Source organism: Podarcis liolepis, assembly GCF_965112155.1.
Source record: "Podarcis liolepis genome assembly, chromosome: 3".
Taxonomy (NCBI): Eukaryota; Metazoa; Chordata; class Lepidosauria; order Squamata; family Lacertidae; genus Podarcis; species Podarcis liolepis.
In genome coordinates this window covers 122,641,435-122,663,329 of record NC_139557.1, presented here as the reverse complement: position 1 = coordinate 122,663,329, position 21,895 = coordinate 122,641,435, and the positions used below count along the sequence as shown (strand labels likewise).

Sequence of the window (21,895 nt, the reverse complement as noted above, 5' to 3'; positions counted from 1 at the left end):
GAGAGACCCAGGGGGGCAGAAGGACCCAGAGACGGAAGGAAAGGCGCAGGAGGTGGAGCAAGGCTAGGGTATTAAGCTGGTGCGCTAGAGGCGGAGACTCAGACGGGTCTTCGTCGTTCTGACCTAGAAGAAGTAGGGCTGCACGTTGCAGTTTGGAAATGGAACCTGTAATCCAATAAAGACTCTTTGAAACTGAACGCTGGCTGACTTGGTCCTATGTGAGCTGGGACTGGGCGGCAGCCCTGACAGTAAGTGTTGGAATAGCATTCAGGGAACCAGCTAAGGAAAGGGCATAAATAAATACTAGGTGTAATTCTCAAGAACTAGGTCAGGGACTAGATTTGTTCGAAAAAAATTCATGATTTCTTTAGAATATCGTTATTATAGATCTACTTTATGGAGTGATCTTGTAGCCTTATTGGAGTTCACCGATTGGGTCTGCGTTGCTCCGTGACAGGAGGAAGGAAGTCAAAATGACACCGAGTTGGTTCAAAGAAAGAGTTTATTCTCTCGCCAGATAGCAGAAGGCACTTGTGTGGTGAGTCCACAGCAAGTCCAAAGAAATGACAAGTTTCATGCAGTATATATACCCTCCAGGCACCCTCTCCCTCCTTCCAACCACGTCAGCTTGTATACGTAGGTTGACATCACATATGTTCCTGCTCCGGCACTCTTAACCATAAGAGGGATTTCCTTCCTGTACTTCTGACCATAAAAGGATATTCCTGTTCCTACTCCTATCTTGGAGCAAGAGGTCACTACTTCCGAGAACATGCTCTGGCGTTAGTCCCAGACTTGGGTCTCTGCGTCATTTGTGGTCAGGACATAAGATATGTCTGTGTCTGTTCTACTGGCCAGTCAAGGCCAGTCTTGACGTCAAACTGATAAGGGAGAGAGCTGTGTTCTTGTTTTGCATTTGTTCAACGGCTAAAGTTTATGCATTTTAGCTAAGGAGAAATGGGGATTTTGGTGCAGTTTAGAAACTGCCTGCACAGTCAGTTTTGGGGTTTGGGAAACCCATTCCTTCAATCTAACAAGGACCCCTGCCCCAAGAAGCTGACAATCTGAAATTTGTGTGAGACATGTAAAAGATGTATGAATACACTCAATTTTAAATACTATACAGAATTGTTCAGCTGAGGATAAAGAAAAAAAACCTAAAGGCTTCACAGGGATGGGTTTTGGAGGAGGGACTTGAATTTTAGAATCAAGGCAGCTGAAGCTTTTATTTTTTAAATTAATTGTGTTTCTAAACAGGTGCAGTGCCTTTTCCTCATCAGTGAGATGGCAATCAGTATCCATCCATCTGAAATGGCCATACTTTGGACAAAGTACAAAAATAATACAGGTCCTATTTCCTTCACAGATGTGTAGCAGAAGAAATTCCAGCAGGTGTAGCTTTTTTCCATCCTCAAAGTACAAACTGTGGTTGCCAAGTCCTGCTGCCTCCCTTTTGCAGCTGGTCATCCTCTTCAGGTGGGAGGCTGTGTGTGCATGCTTGAGAGCTAATACTTCTGTCAGTACAGCAGTGACTGGCCACTGCCCCTTTGCGGTCTTAGTTATGGCTAGCTGCTAGCCAACAGCACGTGGTTCAGTTTCCTTTGTTGGAATTTTATGTGACAGGGTTATTGTGTCACTAAGGGACACAGGGAGCGGCACTGCAGTAAACGATATGGCAAAGCGCTTTTTCAGAGAAGGAAATGGATTCTCTGATTCAGGAAAGGAAACACACACTACAAACCATAAGTTACATAATTGTTGTTAGAATTTTTGTTTTGCTGCATTTCCCAAACACTGAAAGCAAGGATTTGGGTGACATTGACTGCAGAACCATAAAACAGAAAATACTCTGGAACGACAGGAAGGATTGGGATAGCTGGGATAGCAGGCTTGTTGGTTTTTGAATGTCTTATGTAGATTTTTCAATTTCGTTGTTCTGTATGGGACAATGACAATAAAGATTATCATATCATAGGAATACAAAACTGGAAGAGAGGGTAGTTGTTCCATAAGGTTACAAGAACAAAAACCAACAGCTACGCTCTGGTTATTGGCCATCCAACTTCTGCTTAAAAACCAAGGAAGAAGAGAGTCCACAACCTCCCAAGGGAGTCCTCTGTCAAAACAGCACTTACTGGCAGAAAGTTCTTCTTGACATTTACTTGGAATCTCCTTTCTTGTAACTTGAAGCCATTGGTTCAAGTCCTTTGTTGTTATTACCAATGAAATTACAGGTGGCCTTTCAGAGTTTTATCTGCTGACATTGGAAAATGTAATATAATAAAAGAATCATAGAATCATAGAGTTGGAAGAGACCACAAGGGCCATCGAGTCCAACCCCCTGCCAAGCAGGAAACACCATCAGAGCACTCTTGACATATGGTTGTCAAGCCTCTGCTTAAAGACCTCCAAAGAAGGAGACTCCACCACACTCCTTGGCAGCAAAATAGAATCATAGAAGGTAAAGGTAAAGGGACCCCTGACCATTAGGTCCAGTCGTGACTGACTGGGTTTTTTTTAAAAAAAAAATTATTATTTGTACCCCGCCCATCTGGCTGGGTTTCCCCAGCCACTCTGGGCGGCTTCCATAGAAACCAAAAATACACTAAAATATCACGGCGTTGCGGGGTTGCGGTGCTCATCTCGCTTTATTGGCCGAGGGAGCCGGCATACAGCTTCCGGTCATGTGGCCAGCATGACTAAGCTGCTTCTGGCGAACCAGAGCAGCGCACGGACCACCGTTTACCTTCCCGCTGGAGCGATACCTATTTATCTACTTGCACTTTGACGTGCTTTCAAACTGCTAGGTGGGCAGGAGCTGGGACCGAGCAACGGGAGCTCAGCCCGTCGCGGGGATTTGAACTGCCGACCTTCTGATCGGCAAGCCCTAGGCTCTGTGGTTTAACCCACAGCGCCACCCGCATCCCTATAGTGTCCTTTTGGTCAGTGGAGAGTGCATCAGCCCTACCCAGATGGGACCTTAGGCTTCATGGGGCTAGTTCCTCTGATCAGTCTAGAACAGGAACTCTCAGAGGCTCCAACTATCTCCCACTGTTAGTCTTATGTTCACAATGTTATTATTACTATGTGTTGGACCAGCCTCACCCTCAACGCTTTTCAAGGACTGGCAGTTGCAGTAAGGTTCCACTTCCCCTACTGCCCGCCCAGCACCACCTGATCATTCAATCAGTGTTGACTATCTCCAGAAGTTAACTCTTTGATGTGTGCTCCACTCTCTGCTGACCAGGAGGACATTTCATGGTAAGTCCAACCTGCCATTCAAGTATCATTCTACAGAATGTTTTAAGGCACTTGAGTGGTTGTCAGTTAAAAGTTCTGAATGCATTTGCAACGTGAACTGATTGATTTCAATGTTTCCTTTTGAACAACTTACCAGGTTACACAAGTGTTTATTTTAATTACAATGTCAATCCATTGTTTAGGAAAACATGTTGCTTTGAATATAAACATTTTTTTGTACAAGGCTCTGGATAATATGCTGAGAGGCAGGAGTATCAATTCCCCGTTAAACAATTCATGCCACAAGAGAGCAGATGAAATGCTTATAGAACTTAAGCCGGCTCACATGAGTGAGCAAAGCTCCATATAAACAAAGCTGGGAGAGGCACAGACATAGCCCATCTATCCTGAAATGGCATTCCTTTTACAGCTCCAGATATGGTGAGCAGACCCAGCAAACGAGTAAAACACTTCCACCAAGACAATTCCAAATGGAGCTGCCAGCAGATCAGAAAGAAACCGATTTTCCCTGTTCTTGGGCTTTTAAGAGCAGCTTGACAAAAACGCGTCACTTTTCACAGCATGCAGCCCAGCAAAAAATATGTTGATTAAAAACCTGCCTACCGATTTCCATGGAGACTACACAGCATGCAGAATTTGTTTAAACCATCTCCACTGTATATAACAGGGAACCTCTGGCCCATGGGTCAAATTTGGCCAGATATTCTTCCCCAAATGAAACACAGTTTTCCCCAAACCACATCCACGTGCTCAACACCCAGCATCAGATGTGGAGAGCTGGATTGAACTCCCTGGTCCATCAGCTGACAGGCTAGGAGCTCAGTCCTGCTTGGTCACTATTTCCCTGCAGGCCAACTTTGACAGATGAGTAGCACCACCCACCTGCAGGGCAGGGGTGCGTGGGTGGGTCAAAAAGGTTCCCCATCAGTTATACATCATCTTCCTCAAGCTCTGGTGCTGCAAACAAAGTGTCACATTTTGTTTTGCTTTTGGGAGGGGCTGCTTTTCCTACTCCAAACGAGCCATCACTCATATTGGGTTGGGTAGGAAACTTCATATGACAAAATACCTGCCTGCCATGCAGCTTTTTTTTTTAAAAAAAGGTACAGCAATGCTTTGGGGGGTGAGGAGATAAGGGACGGTTACAGATTTACCCTCTAAACTATGCCAGGAAATATGAAGTAACCAGAAATCTCCAAAGCTGAGAGCCATAAAAGGGTTAATTCCCGGCTAGACTTCCAACACATGCTCAGTGGGGAGGTGGTATCTTTTGATTGGGTGATGGTGACATCATGCTGACAGATCAGAGCCAACCAGGGCCCGTCTTGTCTATTTCAAGCCCTTTCCCAAGCCCCTATAAATCTTTCGCTGTGCCTGGCGCAGAGTAAGAGATGGTTTGATGATGAGGGCTTAATTACAGCCGCCTCTGCTGCTCTAGAGAGGAGGAACAGGGATAGGCTTCTGCCAGATGGTTAGGCAGCAAGAAAGCCATTTTGCAGTATTCCTCCATCCACCCCATTAAAATGACAGCCAGCCTGCCTGCCGCCTCCCTTCTCATAGCTACTACCTCAAAGCGTAGGCAGCAGCATGCTAGATTCATCTCATACATGTGCTGTCATGCTCATGCCAATTTGTTGGGGCGTGGATTGCACTGTGAATAAAACACAGCCCCTTACACAAACACACGTTTTAACTGGGCAGCTCAAGTACCCCTCCCCTATTTATCTGCACATAAAGAGGTTTCTCCTTAGCAAGCTGCTCTTGCGCCCTTTTCTGTTCACAAGAAGGATTGTGTAGAACTTCCGGAGTGGATTAAATCTGAATGGCAACCCCAAAACCGCAGCTTACGACCGCCACTTCTCCTGGCCTTGCTGGGACTGTCTCCATATCATAAACATTGAAGAATAGTCTTAAGTTCTTTTTACTGCCTCAGTGTTGGTTAGGTAGGATAGGCAAGCTTTTGCAAGGATGTGTGGGTGCGCAGGGAGGGATAAACCGAAGACAAGCTCAGTTTGGATAGTCTTTCTTGATATGAATCTGAAGCGGGCAGATCTTGAATGGCTCAGGTGGTGACCCGGCATGTACGGTGCAGATGCAGAAGTACGGAAAGACTTCTCCAAACTTGTCATGGAACGTGTAGATGTGGCTCTTCTGCTCAGTGTCGTAGAAGGAGAGCTCCCCTTCGTCACAGTCCAGCTCCACTCGCACTCTCTTGAGGTTCTTCCTGCGCCCGGTCTCTGACAGGTCGGCCTGGAAGGTCTGGCTTTTCTTGTTCTTAATACCCTGCATGCGGTACATGTAGACAAGCCCCAATCGGGAATCGCAGCCAAAGCTCCAGTAGTGGCCACAGGACTTACTGGCCACCCCGATGTACCAGTACTCAATGCTGCCAATATCGACCTCCCAAATGTGAGTCCCTTTGGAGTAGCTCTTGGAGCCCAGGACACAAGGCATGCCCATGGAGAAGCGTTCAGGGACATCCACCACCAGCTTGTAGTTGCAGGTGTTAATGCTGGTGAGATCATGCGAAACTTCCAGCCAACTCTCAGCTGTATTGGGATCAAAGCTGAACGGGACTGCAAAAGGAGACAACCGTTAAGTATGAGGAATATGACAAGAGGGAATTTAAAAGACAAACCAAATCAAGTCAAAAACAGACTTGCCTGCTGCAAAATAGCAAGGATGGAAGCCAGATTGGAACTTCCGTTTACAAAGGCATAAAGTCAGATGCTGGAAACAAATGTACTTGAACGTTGCTATAGGCAGTGGGCTGGCAACTTGTTAGAAACCAAATTCTAGACAAGTTGAGCCGGGTACTGGTTAGGCCTGAACTGAATCCCCTCCCTTCATTTTCACTGTCTCATAAGACATGACCAGTTGAAATGGGGAGGGGCATGCGATGACAAACCTAGACAGCATCTTAAAAAGCAGAGACATCACCTTGCCAACAAAGGTCCGTATAGTTAAAGCTATGGTTTTCCCAGTAGTGATGTATGGAAGTGAGAGCTGGACCCTAAAGAAGGCTGATCGCCGAAGAATTGATGCTTTTGAATTATGGTGCTGGAGGAGACTCTTGAGAGTCCCATGAACTGCAAGAAGATCAAACCGATCCATTCTTAAGGAAATCAGCCCTGAGTGCTAACTGGAAGGACAGATCCTGAAGCTGAGGCTCCAGTACTTTGGCCACCTCATGAGAAGAGAAGACTCCCTGGAAAAGACCCTGATGTTGGGAAAGATGGAGGGCACAAGAAGAAGGGGACGACAGAGGACAAGATTCTCGAAGCTACAAACATGAGTCTGACCAAACTGTGGGAGGCAGTGGAAGACAGGAGTGCCTGGCGTGCTCTGGTCCAGGGGGTCACGAAGAGTCAGACACGACTAAACAACTAAACAACAACAACAAATATTTATTTATAGGGGCAAAACTTAATACAGGCGGGAAGAGGATTGCTACCCCAAAAAGGGTGGCAGCAAAAATAAAATGCTGACCCCTGTATTGCTCTGTCTCTCCCCCTCCAAATTTCAGCTAGGCATTCTCACTGGAGAACTTTCTAATCTACCAAAGCTATGGGCTGTACCCACGGTAATGCTAAGTAATGTGTCCCATCAGTGAAGGGATTTTTGCCTGTGCAATGGGACTTTCCTCCTTCTCCTTTGTCCCCTTCCCAATGTATTCTACAGCTCCCCCAATCTTCCAGAGCAGGACTTCCCCAATCTCCTTCCATGCCTCGGGTTACATACGCTTCAGGTTACAGACTCCACTAACCCAGAAATAGTACCTCAGGTTAAGAACTTTGCTTCAGGATGAGAACAGAAATCGTGCTCCGGCGGCGCAGCGACAGCAGAAGGCCCCATTAGCTAAAGTGGTGCTTCAGGTTAAGAACGGTTTCCCCAGAGTGGCTGGGGAAACTCAGCCAGATGGGTGGGGTATAAATAATAAATTATTTTTATTATTATTACAATTATTGAGAACAGACCTCCGGAACGAATTAAGTACTTAACCCGAGGTACCACTGTACTATGAATAGTGTTGTGAAATGTCAGCACCCTTCTTCAAAATTTAAAAGACAAATACTGGATGTTTTGAACTCCAACTTCCATGAGCATGGCTGTGCTGGCTGGAACTGATGGGGGTTATCCAAAGCATCTGGAGGACACCTGGCTGGTGCAGGCTGATGTAGATGCACTGCTGCCCTCTGGTGGCTACAATAAGCTGCTGCTTACCAAACAATACTCAGCACTGTAGAGGAGATTTCGGAGTGGAAATGCAACTTTCCACTGCAGATCACGCCTCTGTGGCTCTTAACCTATGCATGTGCCCACATTCCTTGACACCTCACTGTTTCTTGGCTCTACACCCCACAAAGCTGCTTTTAAAAAAGAGACGAAACTCAAACATTGCTTTATTTGTGCCCAGCCTGTCATTAATCTCTCCTCAGTGCTGCCCACTGTCTTCTCCTGGATAAAAGAGCAAGAATGAGACTATTCCCTAGGCTCTATTAATCGCTGTTATCAGTGATTTCACCCATAACTATGCACTGAAGGAACAGTGCCTTTTGCCACAATATGCTGGCTGGAATTTAACCGCTTTCAATTTTAACCTGAGGATTGTCATTTGTTCAGTTTTAATTTTAATTTATTTGAATTAATTTTGGGATGCATTTTAATCGATCGATTGCTTGTTTTTATGCATATTGTATTATTTATATGATGTTAGCTGCTCTGAGCCCAGCTCCGGCCAGGGAGGACGGGGTACAAATAAGTGTGACATAAGAATTCATTCAGGTGTGAAAAACCTTCACCCACAAAACAGGTACAATTCAGGAGTACTTCTGTCACTTGTTATCCTAGGAACCAATTCAAGGGTAAAATATATATTACAGAGCACCTCTAAAAAGTAACATACCCACATCCTGTCACAACATTTTGTGCCAGAAGTTGAGGATTTGCTTAGAATAAAGCATGGAAACTGAGCAGCTATTAATAAACGCCCAACCAGTTTTCATTGTACAGTGGTACCTCGGGTTAAGTACTTAATTCGTTCCAGAGGTCTGTTCTTAACCTGAAACTGTTCTTAACCTGAAGCACCACTTTAGCTAATGGGGCCTCCTGCTGCCGGAGCCCGATTTCTGTTCTTATCCTGAAGCAAAGTTCTTAACCTGAGGTACTATTTCTGGGTTAGCAGAGTCTGTAACCTGAAGCGTATGTAACCCGAGGTACCACTGTACCCAAATAAGGATGATTCTCGTCCATTTGGAGTTTATATTTCAGTACAGTCAGGACAAGCAGGGGTGGAATATTACAGGGGTTTTACTTAGATTTTATTGCATTAGCCGTGTGGCCATAGCATGATATACATTGAAATAACAACATAAAATGGGGGTGGGGAGGTAAAGGTAAATATCGTCCTGGGCGATTACTTAAAGAAAGAGAAAAAAAAAAACTGCTGAGGCTGGAGGAGGACCGTTAAAGGGTCCTTCAGCTCCTCAGATTTGTCCTAACTCGATTGTCCTTGTACAGGGGTTTTATTCTATGCATCCTTTCATTACGAGAGGAACTTATTTTTTTATAGGAAAGGGCATTATGGAATTATCACCACTACTTGCAATAAGCCACCTCAATGTGTTCTACGGAAGGGATGAAGTGACGTTTATTCATCTAGGTATTGATGACCTTCAGCTTCCATCAGCTGGGAGTTGGAGTCAAAAAACATTTGCTGAAGTGTCACAGATTCCTTTCCTCCTGGCATCTAAGAAACCTACCAACTTTGATGATATTCAGCATCTTCTTCCATACGTTATACTGCAAAGAATCCAAATACTTGGTGACTTCTATGAGAGTCCCTGGTGGAATTGGTTCTGGCTGATCTACTGTCCAGGCAATTCTAGGAAACACAATTCAGACAAACAAAGAAGTGAGCAAGGGGGACCCAGTTTTAGAAAAAAACAAGCATCTTACAGACGGACCAATCCCAAGCCTTCTGAATGCAAATGTCTAGGATCACGCAAATGTTCAAAAGACTGCAAATCAACCATCTTCCTATCTCATACCTACACTCTCACCCCCAGTCAGGATTTGTGGGAAACTCAAATCAATTTTATTTAAAAAAGATTAGAGCCTTCTTTGTTGCATGTTTAAAAACATACGCTTATCACTTCTCCAGGGGTGCTTCAATGCTCAGAAATCTGAGATTTCTCTGAGTGCCTCTGCTATCGAGAAGCAGCAGGTAGTGACTGCAGAAAAAGCATTTTCAGTGCTGACTCCTTACCTATGGGAACGTCCTTCCCAAGGTGGTTTCACTGGCACCCTCATTACTATCATTTATGCATTTCTTTCCCCAGGTTTTAAAGATCCCAGAATCTACAATCTTTGGGTTTTAAAAAACTTTTAACCATTCTTGGAGGGAGGGGATGTTCCTAAGTTTTTGCTATTTTAATTTGTGTATTGTTTTTATTACATTTCTGTTAGCTGCCCTTCAGCGGTTCTCAATCTGTGGGTCCCCAGATGTTGTTGGACTACAACTCCCATCACCCCTGAGCTCTGGCCTTGCTAGCTAGGGGTGATGGGAGTTGTAGTTCAACATCTGGGGACCCACCATGATTGTGCTGACGGTGCAGATTATAAGATAGTCCAAATAAAAACACACACACATTTTTCCATTGTGTGTGGTGTTCTGAGAATAGCTTCTGCATTCAGTACCAAAGGAAGATGGAACCCATTCATGCACACAAATGGGTTGTTTTAAAACAATGGAGTTATTGTTGTTGTTGTTGTTTTGGGGTGGGAGTTAAACATATGACTGATTACATGCATACAGAGCAATTACCCAAACTAAGCAACTACGTACAGTAGAATAAAACAGGCTAATTGCACCCAGCTTTCCCTCATACTGAGCTGTCCCTTCTATCTACATGTGTTAGATTGGAAGGCATAAGAAATGCCAGCGCGTGTGTTCCTTGTATTCCAAGACCCACCTTGATCTGAATGTCAATGCAAGTTGTGGGCTAATTAAAGTCTTGAAGTTACCTCCCGCTCTGCATTTTAATCCACAAACATCCAAACCTCCGTTAATTAATTTGTGACACCTTTCAACTTGTTTCTCCTGATAGGCAAAACTATGAGGCAACGTATTAATGCCATAATCCCCAAGTCAACCACATACAGGATGTTTTAAAAACAGGCTATTTCCTTCACAGTAGGTAAGAAATCTAACAAATAGCAACAAACCTGCGTTTCCGGTTTTTGTGTTTCTGTAAGAAAAAGAAGAAGGTGGAATCAGAGAAGAAACCATTAGTGAGAAACTCTATTAAAAGTTTCAAGGGGGTTTGGGGAAGGGCTGTACACTATCCTACCAAGAGGACAAGTCTTCAGAATCAGAAGCATCGTTCAGAGGACTAGGGGTTTTTTTTGGAGGTGGTACAGAAAGAAAAAATCTTCCCATTTCACTTGGGATATGGAGCCAGATGCCCACCAGCCTTACCTTGAGGAAGGAAACGTCATCCTCCTTCAGGTCAGCATGTAGCTGGCCCACTTCCTGTACCAAGACATTGCTTTCTTCCGATAGCTTCCTGATTTTGTCTTCAATCAGGTCCTGCTTCTTCTGGGCCTCCTCCCGCAACTCTTCCAGCATCGTCTTCTCCTCATTCTGCAGGAACTTGTGCAGTTGTTCAAATTGCTTTTTAATCTCCTTCTCCAATCTAGCAGTTTCTTCCTGAAGACAGGTAGCAGGGGAGAGTAAGAAAGACAAAATAAAGCAAGGATGTAGCTTCAAATGCAGGACAGTTCTGCAGAATAAGAGACGCAAGCCATAACAGAGATCTTGTAAGTGGGAATCAATAAGGTGCTTAGGACTCTTATAATTCATCAGCACCCAGTGCGATACCAGCTGCACTGGCTCCCAGTGGAGTACAGGATCAGGTTTAAGGTGCTGGTTCTAACCTTTAAAGCCCTATACGGCCTAGGACCCTCGTACCTATGGAGCTGTCTCTCCTGGTATGTCCCACAGAGGACCATATGGTCTTCAAATAAAAACATCTTGGAGATCCCAGGCCACAGGGAGATTAGGCTGGCCTCAACCAGAGCCAGGGCTTTTTTGGCCATTGCCCCGATCTGGTGGAACGCTCTTGTCACAAGAGACTAGGGCCCTGCGGGTCTTGATATCTTTCTGCAGGGCCTGCAAGATGGAGCTGTCCCACCAGGCCTTTGGCCAAGGCACAGTCTGACCACCTCCTTCTGTAACCCTCATAGAACTCTAGCCCAATGGTTGCCATTAATTGGACTCTGAATTGATTTTAGAATGAATTGATTTTAGAATGCATTTCAATTAATTGATTGTGATTTTATGTAAATTGTGTTATTTTTATTGTTGTTAGCCGCTCTGAGCCCGGCTTCAGCTCGGGAGGGTGGGATATAAATAAAATTTCATTATTATTATCATTATTCAATAGTTCTAAGAGTTTGCAAACAAATATATACCACTGCAGCGCAACACAACGCAATGTGCAAAAGAGACCTTACACATCAGAGCTTCTCCTGAGCTACTGCGGCAGTGGCAGAAATAGCTTCAGCCAGAGTTGGGGAAGGCCATAGCTCAGTGGTAGAGCACAGGCTCGGTATGCAAAAAGTCCCATGTTATATTCCCAGCATTTCCAGGCAAGATTGGGAATGCCCGCTGCCTGAAACCCTGGGGAGCCACTTGTGGGAATGTTCAGGGATGCAGGAGAGGATATATTGTTTGATTTTAGCCTTTCCAACTTGTATAAACAAGTTCGCAATTTAGCAAAGTGACATTCCCCTTTTTAAACTCACAGCGGATGCGTTTGCTCAGGCTCGCTAAAGCCTCTATAATAACTGTTCTGGTAATTTCCCCTTATTCCCTCATAAAAGATAAGACACGACACAGTCTTCTATAAAAGTATAAAAAGAGTTTACTCACTCACATTCTGTTCACAATCGGATCCCAGAAGGCAGACTTGGCTTAGAAAAGTAACATACACCTGGAAACTATCTCATAAGAGGACAGTCCCTTTGTCCTCTCTTGGCTGGAAGGCAAGAGGGCACCTTTGGCTAAGCAGATGTTGCTTCTTCAACGCATGTAGTCTAAAACAGAAGGCTGCCCTGCCCTGTGCTTTTGTCGTTACCTGCACAGGTGAGGCCACGCCCACCTCTAGTCACATGCAGAGGAAGTCTGTCCCAGCCCAGAAGGAAACAGGAAGTTTACCTGCTGGCTGGACAAACATTCCTCCCCATGTGTAAACATGTTCACTCTAGGAACGTTGTACTTGACTGCTCTTGTGTTTCACAACCCACACCACTGCCAGTCATTGATCACTGGGTGGTTCAGAACATAAAAATATAAAATATATTCACAGTACAGAGCAGGGAAGGCTTGAACACAGAACAGGACACTCGTCCCTCCCAATCCATAGCCACACACAAGCATGGTGGAAGGGAAGGTCTCCTGGAGGTGTGCCCTAGAACAGTGCGCTGCACAATTGGGAGCTCAGAGTCAGATGCTCACCTTGTTGTGGTTTGCAAGGAGCCTGTAATCAGACTTTATTCTTCCAAATTCTTTCACCTTCTCCTGCAGGGAGCTTTCCATGTCTTTGCACTTAGCCTGGAATTAAGGCCGAGAAGAAAGAGCTTAGCATCTTATACTGCATGTTTCCTATTTCTAGGAAAAGGGAAACTTCATCTATTACAATAAAGAATTAACTCTCCTGAAATGCCGGAGCAGCAGTCCCTAGCAGTAGTTGGCTGCACTTCTGTCGCAGAACACTCATGAATCTTCAAAAAACATAGAACAACTAAAACAGCTCTTCTGGCTCCCTCAGAAGTGGTAGACTCATCTCCCTTGGAGGTTTTTAAGCAGAAGTCAGATGGCCATCTGTCATGGATGCTTTACCTGAGATTCCTCCATCACAGTGGGTTGGACTACTAGGTGACATGAATGGATAGAGACAGAACTGGGACCCACAAGTGTGGCTAGCAATACAAACTCCCACCACTATGAGTGGTCAGGCATCATCATCACATTGGCCTTAAAGGTAAAGTCGTGGCCAACTCTGGGGTTGCGGCGCTCATCTCACTTTATTGGCCAAGGGAGCCAGCGTAGAGCTTCCGGGTCATGCGGCCAGCATGACTAAGCTGCATCTGGCGAACCAGAGCAGTGCACGGAAATGCCGTTTACCTTCCCGCTGGAGCAGTACCTATTTATCTACTTGCACTTTGACGTGCTTTTGGACTGCTAGGTTGGCAGGAGCAGGGACCGAGCAACGGGAGCTGACCCTGTCGCGGGGATTCGAACCACCGACCTTCTGATCAGCAAGTCCTAGGCTCTGTGGTTTAACCCACAGCGCCATCCACGTCCCTTACAGGAAAAGTGTTGCTGTTTTGAGCACAAGGGGTCAGATGAAGCATGCACACCAAGCTTTCCACTACATGCAAAATCTCAAGAAACATGCAATATTTCTAGGACACGTGGAATCAAATTATTAATAGCTCAAGAACAGGTTTTAACTGTTAAGGTGCTGGTTTAAACCTTTAAAGCCCTATATGGCCTAGGACCCTCGTACCTACAGGACCACCTCTCCTGGTATGTCCCACAGAGGAACTTACGATCTTCAAATAAAAACATCCTGAAGGTCCCAGGCCTCAGAGAGGTTAGGCTGGCCTCAACTAGAGCCAGGGCTTTCTCGGCTGTGGCTCCGATCTGGTGGAACACTCTGTCCCAAGAGACTAGGGCCCTGTGGGACTTGACATCTTTCCGCAGGGCCTGCAAGACAGAGCTGTTCCACCAGGCCTCTGGTCAGGGTGCAGCCTGACTCCCTCCTTTGGCAATCTGCACAGAATTTTTGCTTAATGGTTGCCATCAATTTGATTTTAATTAATTTTTATAATGAAATGTTTTTAGAATGTTGCATTATTTTATGGCTGTTAGCCGCCCTGAGCCCAGCTTCGGCTGGGGAGGGCGGGATATAAATAAAATTTATTATTTTATTATTTATTACAGTATAAGAACAACATTTATATTCTACATGAGTGAAACTGTGGGTAAACCTTTCATTGTGCCTTAGAGGGCTGTCAGGGGAGAGACAGAAGTGCTTTGGGGGCAAAACACATCACATGGCCCTGGTGATCTCTGGTTCACACTATTATCTTCAAAACTTGGGGGGGGGGTGCTCCCCAAAACCCAAGCCCAATTTGTCATTCTTACACACTGAATTATATACCATGCAGTTCTCCCTCCTAACCCATGGAGATTGGAATTAGACATGAGGCTGGGTGACTCACAGCAAACTCATACTGTGTCAGAGACAGATGGAAACTTTGCCGGGAAAGTGTGACTCAAAATGCACACCGCTTCCTTTAGCCTCCAGCATCCCTTCCCACCACTTCAAAACCCATCTCAAGCTCACTATCCTTTCTTCCAAGCCACAACAGCCATCTTTCAATACAGCAAACCGATACAACCATCTCAAAAAGCCTCTCCCCATGGGACTCAAAATCCATTCGGAGCCTCAGTTCCAAAGCAAAGCTTGACCGCATCACTACCTTGAGATACACCCCAAAATCAGGGCAACCCACCACTGGTGGTTCCAAGGCTCGTTTTCAGTATACTGCAGAACGTTTTAGAATACCCACATGGGAAATAGCCAGGAACCAACAAAATTTGCCAAACTGAAACAAGCAATATTGTTGGCATTTCACACAGCAACAGGAAACTTGGCACAAAATCTGGTTCGCCCCACCCATGGACGTTTAGCAATTTTGGCACGTTACACTGGATTTCCATCTGGTTTGTAGAGATTTCGAATTTTTATTTTGCAAGTCAGCTTGCAAGCCCTACAACATCCACATGGAGTTTTTCAAAGATAAGTTCTGTGGGTCCACACAGTTGCTCTCGGGCTGGAGTACATCTCCCCACAACTGGGGCTTGGAGAGCCATAGGTTCTCTAGGGGAAAACCTTTAAAATATGCAGTCGTCATCTGCTGAAGAGTCAGCACCCTAAATGGGGACTTCACTGGATCTCCTGATGATTTAGGAGGGCTCTGATTCTGTAGTTAGAAACCCTCTCCCTCGGAAACTGCCTGGCTACTTCATTATCTCATTCCATCATCAAGTGGGCATTTTTATTTTGGGAACATTTCCCCAACTTTTGAATTGGAGGAAGTATTACAGATGGCGAGATACATTCAGCTGGAAACAGTTGCAGGATCCAAGTCGTTGTTGTTTTCCATCTAACCAAAGCTCTGTGTTTCTGCAACCACCCTGGAGAATGTTGTGGCAGAAAATGGGTTATAACATTAAAATAGAAACACTTCTGCAAGTTTTTTTTTTAAAGCGCATGTCATTTTAGTGATTGTGGTCCTCGGCTTTCGTAAGGGACCATTTGTGAGTTTCTTTGGGTTTTTAATGCATGAATGTATGCCTATGTTGCAATAGTCAAGATGAGTTGTATTTTATTTCAACAGCAGGGAAAAGGATTAGGAAATGTTTTCTGGCACCTCAGCAGCCCCCAAATCCTTAAGCTCCATCAGTCCAATTCACTGGTCCAGAGAAGAACTGTACTTCAGCTGCAGAACAACTGCTCTACATTTAGAAGGTCCCCAGCATCTCTCATTTCCAGGCAGGACTCTTAATCTAGCCCGGCCTTGTCTGCACTGACTAGCAAAGGCTCTCCGACAAAAGTCTCCCTTCCCTAGCCTTAACTGGAGATGCCTGGGATCTTAACTGTTTATCAGCTCCATCTGGTATGCAGGCTGAGACCCTCCCTGCCTGCAGACTGTCTTGCCAGAGTGGTGCATGCTCTAGTTATCTCTCCCTTGGACTACTGTAATGCGCTCTACATGGGGCCACCTTTGAAGGTGTCCCGGAAATACAACTAATCCACAATGCGGCAGCCAGACTGGTGACTGGGAGCGGCCGCCGAGACCACATAACACTGGTCTTGAAAGACCTACATTGGCTCCCAGTACATTTCCGAACACAATTCAAAGTATTGGTGCTGACCTTTAAAGCCCTAAACAGCCTCGGTCCAGTATACCTGAAGGAGCGTCTCCATCCCCATCGTTCAGCCTGGACACTGAGATCCAGCGCCGAGGGCCTTCTGGCAGTTCCCTTGCTGCAAGAAGCCAAGTTACAGGGAACCAGGCAGAGGGCCTTCTTGGTGGTGGCACCCGCCCTGTGGAATGCCCTCCCACCAGATGTCAAAGAGAAGAACAACTAGCAGACTTTTAGAAGACATCTGGAGGCAGCCCTGTTTAATGTTTTAATGTTTAATAGGTTATTGTATTTTAGTGTTCTGTTGGAAGCCGCCCAGAGTGGCTGGGGAAGCCCAGCCAGATGGGTGGGGTATAAATAATAAATTATTATTAATTATTATTATTATTATTAACTGGTATCAAATCACCGAACCTGTGACTTTCTGCATGAAAAGCGGTTGCTCTGTCACTGAGCTACAGCCCTCCCCATCCCATTTGCTATGGGGGTATCAGAGTTGGGACCCCAAGGGTCATCTAGTCCAACCCCCTGCAATGCAGGAATCGCAACTAGATAATACATGGCAGGTGGCCATCCAGCCTCTGCTTAAAAACCTCCAAGGAAGGACAGTCCACAACCTCCCGGGGGAGGAACAAACATCACTCATGTCACACGAAGCAGGGTCCTCGTGCAACAAATTCCTACACCCCCCAATCATTGGCAAGGAGAAGGCTTTGGTGTGCAGCAGCCCCAATTTATGCAGCTAGTGGTGTTTGAGAATATTATGGTGTCTGGGAGAGGAACTTACCAGTGCCCATCACAACTATGGCAAACGCAATAATAATAATAATAATAATAATAATAATACTTTATTATTTATACCCCGCCCATCTGGCTGGGTTTCTCCAGCCACTCTGGGCAGCTTCCAGCAGATTAAAAAAATACAATAACCTGCTAAACATTAAAAGCTTCCCTAAACAGGGCTGCCTTCAGACACAACATGCTGTCTGGCCTAAAAGATGGGCAAGTGGGGGTACAGAGGCTGGCATTGCTAAACATCCATCAGAAGGAGGTTCCAGAGATATAAAGCGGCCTTTGTGTGCAGCCAAGGTAGAACATGATATGCTCCTGGTCCATCTGTCTTTGGGCCTCCAAGCATTACGGAACTACAGCTCCCACCAACTTCAGCAAGCACAGCCAGTGATAATTGGAATTGTAGCAAGCCAAAGGTTCCCCACATCCAGTCTGGGCTGATCTCAAATTACACACAGTTCCTCTCTCTTACAGCGTCCAGGAATTGTAGAATTGGAAGGGATCCCAAGCATTATCTAGTCCAGGCCCCTGCAATCACAACTAAAAAACCCTGATAGGTGGCCATTCAAAGGTCTGCTTAAAGGTAAAGGGACCCCTGACCATTAGGTCCAGTCGTGGCCGACTCTGGGGTTGCGGCGCTCATCTCGCTTTACCGGCCAAGGGAGCCGGCGTACAGCTTCTGGGTCATGTGGCCAGCATGACTGAGCCGCTTCTGGCAAACCAGAGCAGCGCATGGAAACACCGTTTACCTTCCCGCGGGAGTGGTACCTATTTATCTACTTGCACTTTGATGTGCTTTCGAACTGCTAGGCTGGCAGGAGCAGGGACAGAGCAATGGGAGCTCACCCCGTCGCGGGGATTCGAACTACCGACCTTCTGATCGGCAAGTCCTAGGCTCTGTGGTTTAACTCACAGTGCCACCCACAACGCCACCCATGTCCATTTTAGGTGCATTTTAGGTACATTTTGAAGGTAAAGGGACCACCTGACCATTAGGTCCAGTCGCAGACGACTCTGGGGTTGCAGCGCTCATCTTGCTTTACTGGCCGAGGAAGCCGGTGTACAGCCTCCGGGTCATGTGGCCAGCATGGCTAAGCCTCTTCGGGCAAACCAGAGCAGCGCACGGAAATGCCGTTTACCTTCCCGCCGGAGTGGTACCTATTTATCTACTTGCACTCTGACGTGCTTTTGAGCCGCTAGGTTGGCAGGAGTAGGGACCGAGCAACGGGAACTCACCCCGTCGCGGGGATTCGAACCGCCAACCTTCTGATCGGCAAGCCCTAGGCTCTGGGGTTTAACCCACAGCGCCACCCACGTCCCTTTAAGGTCTGCTTAGAAACCTCCAATGAAGGAGAGCCCGCCAACTCTTAGACGACCTTCTCGCACCATCCAGACCCCCAGGGGAGCTTACCCTGTAGTTCTGGGCCATCTCTGCCACGGGCTTCATCCTGTGGTCCGCATGCTGCTTGGAGCTTTGGCACACAAAGCAGAGCAGCTCCTTGTCCTCCAGGCAGAAAAGCTTGGCTTCTTCTCCGTGCACAGGGCAGCGGGCAGAGGACTCCCCAGCCTCACCCTGCTGCTGCTGCTGTTTCTTCTCCTGCAAGAGGAACATCTCCACAATGTTGGCCAGGGTGTGGTTGGTGCGGAGCTCCTCTGGGGAGCAGGCTGCCTTGCACACCGGGCAGACATGGTGGGCCTGGTCTTCCCAGGACCGGCTGACGCAGCCTTTGCAAAAGTTGTGCCCGCAGCGGAGGGTGACGGCGTCTTTGAAGGGCTCGTAGCAGATGGGGCACAGAAGCTCCTCCTTGATAGTAGTTGCAGGGGGCAAGGACCAGGCAAAAGAGCCTTGCTTGGCCATGGGTTTGCTGCAGGAGAAAAAGGAACAACTCAGTTGCAAAGATCCAAGAGACAACCAGCTGTTGCTGCTTCCCCAGCTTATGACTCACAGCTGCAGGCTGCTAATAAACTTTCCAAGCCCCACCCTAGTTTATTTTGCCATTCGAATACGGAAACTGATTCTGACTGACAGCGCACGGGGCCAGTGGGGAAAGGAGCGGGATGCCGCCCATCCAGGGCATCTTTCCAAGCCTCTGGAGCTGGAAATGGGTTTCCTCTTGAGCAGGAATTGACGCAGCGAATAGGAAAGCCCCGGAGGCGGAGAAGTGGATTTTGCGCGCTCCCTTCTGCGCCGCCTTGACTCAGGAACAGGCCTTGCTGTTGCAAGCGGCTGAGCAGCAACCCCAGGAGAGCGTTTACTCGGGAGTAACCTCCCCCTGTTTCCTAGGGTCTCTTCAAAGCCCCCCACCCCTGAATGCTGAGCGCTCTGGCAAAACTGGACTTCGTAGGGAGCGGCTTTGGGTTTACGGCGAACCCCATCCCAAACACGCTTCCGCGGGAGGAGGGGCTTGCTCCCGCGTGTCTAGACACACTCGCTCCGGAGCAAATCTCTTCGAACGTTCCGGATGGTCAAAATTCGATTCAAGGGCGTTTCGATTTGAGAAACTTAACAGGAGCTACAGTTTTGCAAACATGGAATCTGTTTGGAGGACTAGGAACTGGGAGAGACCTGGGTTCCAATTCCACCTTACACCCGGCCATGGAGCAGCTTACTGGGTGACCTTTGGCCAGTCACCCTGTAGACAGGGATGCGAGGGTAAAATGTACTATGTACATGGACCACTTTGAGCTCCAGGGAAGGGAGGTGGAGTGTATAACGCAACAAATAATTTTGGAACAAATATTGTTGGGCTGCACGCGATTTGCTTCGGAGTAAACGCTAACTTGGGCTGGGGCTGCATTGTTCTACGCGCGACAGGAAGCAGAAGCGAGCTTTTATTCTAATTTTAAAAACACAACAACCCGAGAATAAAAGGGGAGGGGAAAACCAGATATTTCCCAACTAGAAAGAAGAAGTGAGCTGTTCTTTTTAAAAACAGGGAATAAAAAAAAAAAAATTAGGGGGATGTTTCCTAACTAGAGAGCTGAAGCGACCTCTACTTAAAATGGGAATAAAAGAGCGGGGGACGCAACCAGCCGCGGCTTTGCTTTCCAATCCGAGAGGCGCTGGGAAGGGACGAAGGAAAACGCGCGCGCGCGCGCTATTCGTGTAAACCGGCCGTTATTGGCAAGCGATCAGGAGCGACTCCGGAGCCAAGTTTGCCAGGCGCAGAGGACCGAATGGTGAAGCCACCGCTCCGGCCTCGGCGGCTTACCAGGTCGGGCCACGTGGGCTGCTGGTCCAGGGGGCGCGCGTGCATCTTTGCAGCATCCTCGGGGCAGGTTATCCCTCTCCCACCCCGAATCTCCTCCCGTCCCTTACCTGGGCTCGTTGCTGGGCAAAGCAGGCAGGCACCTCTGGCAGCAAGTCCTGGTGCTCCTTCGGCGGCGGGGGCTGCGGGCCAGCTCGCCCGCGAACAAGGAAGCCATGGCCACCGCTTGCAGATGACTCCCTCTTTTTTGTTGCAAAAGTAGCTGGCAACCCCCCGTTGCAGAGCAAGAGAGGTCGCGAGCCTCCGTCTTTCCTTTTATGTCCCGGAGGCGAGTCGGACGGGGCTGCAGGCTCCGCCCAGCTCAAGCTGGGGAAAGGCAGCTGCTCCGAGCCGGTTGAGCGAGCCAGATCTCATACCTGTGCCAAGGAGGCTTCCAAGTTGGCAGGGAAATTAGGTCAAGGTGTTTGGGGCAAGGAGCCAGACACCAGGGAGGCGGGCGAAGCGTCTCCCCACCCCGACCGCGAGCAAGGAAGCGTGGTTGGCAGGCAGAGGGTGCAAAAGAGGGAAGAACTGCAAATTCTCCAGGGAGCAGGATGCAAAACTGTCTTTGATGATTCTTGAACGAGAAAATCTAGTATTAGGGGAAGACACTCGGTCTGGCTTGGCCAAAGGCGGGTCCTGCCTCGTCAGGCTTCAGAACTGCAAACTGCTTTGATGTTGCTTTGACATTGTGAGTTTTATTGTATGCATTAAAATTAGGCCTTTGTTTTTGCTGTTAGTGGCCCTGAGAACTTGAGTCTGTTGCTGCTGTTTAGTCGTGTCCGACTCTTCGTGGCCCCCTGGACCAGAGCACGCCAGGCCCTCCTGTCTTCCACTGCCTCCCGCAGTTTGGTCAAACTCATGCTGGTAGCTTTGAGAACACTGTCCCACCACCTTGTCCTCTGTTGTTCCCGTCTCCTTGTGCCCTCCATCTTTCCCAACATCAGGGTCTTTTCCAGGGAGTCTTCTCTTCTCCTGAGGTGGCCAAAGTCTTGGAGCCTCAGCTTCAGGATCTGTCCTTCCAGTGAGCACTCAGGGCTGATTTCCTTCAGAATGAAGAGGTTTGATCTTCTTGCAGCCCATGGGACTCTCAAGAGTCTCCTCCAGCACCAGAATTCAAAAGCATCCATTCTTCGGTGATCAGCCTTCTTGATGGTCCAGCTCCCACTTCCCTACATCACTACTGGAAAAACCATAGCTTTAACTATACGGGCCTTGATTCTAGGGAGGCTTTTAATTATTATTATTTTATTATTTGTATCCCGCCCATCTAACTTGGCCCCAGCCACTCTAGGCAGCTTCCAGCATATATAAAAACATGCAAAAACATCAAAACCTCCCCTTTACACGGCTGCCTTCAGATGTCATTTAAAGGTTGTATTGTTAACTTATCTCCTTGGCATCTGATGGGAGGGCATTCCTCAGGGTGGCTGCCACTACGGAGCAGGTCTTCAGCCTGGTTCCCTGTAACCTCACTTCTCGCAGTGAGGGAACCACCAGAAGGCCCTCAGGGCTGGATGGGGCCTTGTACACCTCCTTTCTGCAACTTTTGCTGCCAAGCTGGTGACAAACATGTTGCTCTGCTTTCCTT

At 47.2% G+C, this 21,895-nt stretch overlaps 2 protein-coding genes across 3 annotated transcripts in view; both read right to left on the bottom strand.

Moving 5' to 3' along the window:
* The window catches only part of FBXO16 (F-box protein 16), an 810,609-nt gene that overhangs the window by 392,486 nt on the left and 396,228 nt on the right, over positions 1–21,895 (bottom strand). The window lies entirely within an intron of this gene.
* Positions 3,395–20,705, bottom strand: TRIM35 (tripartite motif containing 35). The gene is made up of 7 exons (XM_083494513.1): positions 20,376–20,705; positions 18,468–18,921; positions 12,782–12,877; positions 10,742–10,972; positions 10,489–10,511; positions 9,024–9,145; positions 3,395–5,837 (listed from the first exon to the last, which is right to left on the bottom strand). Exons 1-7 carry the CDS (start codon positions 20,480–20,482, stop codon positions 5,269–5,271), a joined length of 1,602 nt encoding a protein of 533 aa, XP_083350639.1. The 5' UTR covers positions 20,483–20,705; the 3' UTR covers positions 3,395–5,268.

What these genes read in the sequence shown, in the direction of transcription:
- TRIM35 (XM_083494513.1), bottom strand. Translation starts at nt 20,482, where the DNA reads ATGGCTTCCTTGTTCGCGGGCGAGCTGGCCCGCAGCCCCCGCCGCCGA. An exon ending in ATGACGTTTCCTTCCTCAAG is followed by an intron (nt 10,512 to 10,741) that starts GTAAGGCTGGTG and finishes TTTTTCTTACAG; the next exon opens with AAACACAAAAACCGGAAACG. An exon ending in CACAAAAACCGGAAACGCAG is followed by an intron (nt 9,146 to 10,488) that starts GTTTGTTGCTAT and finishes TGTGTTTCCTAG; the next exon opens with AATTGCCTGGACAGTAGATC.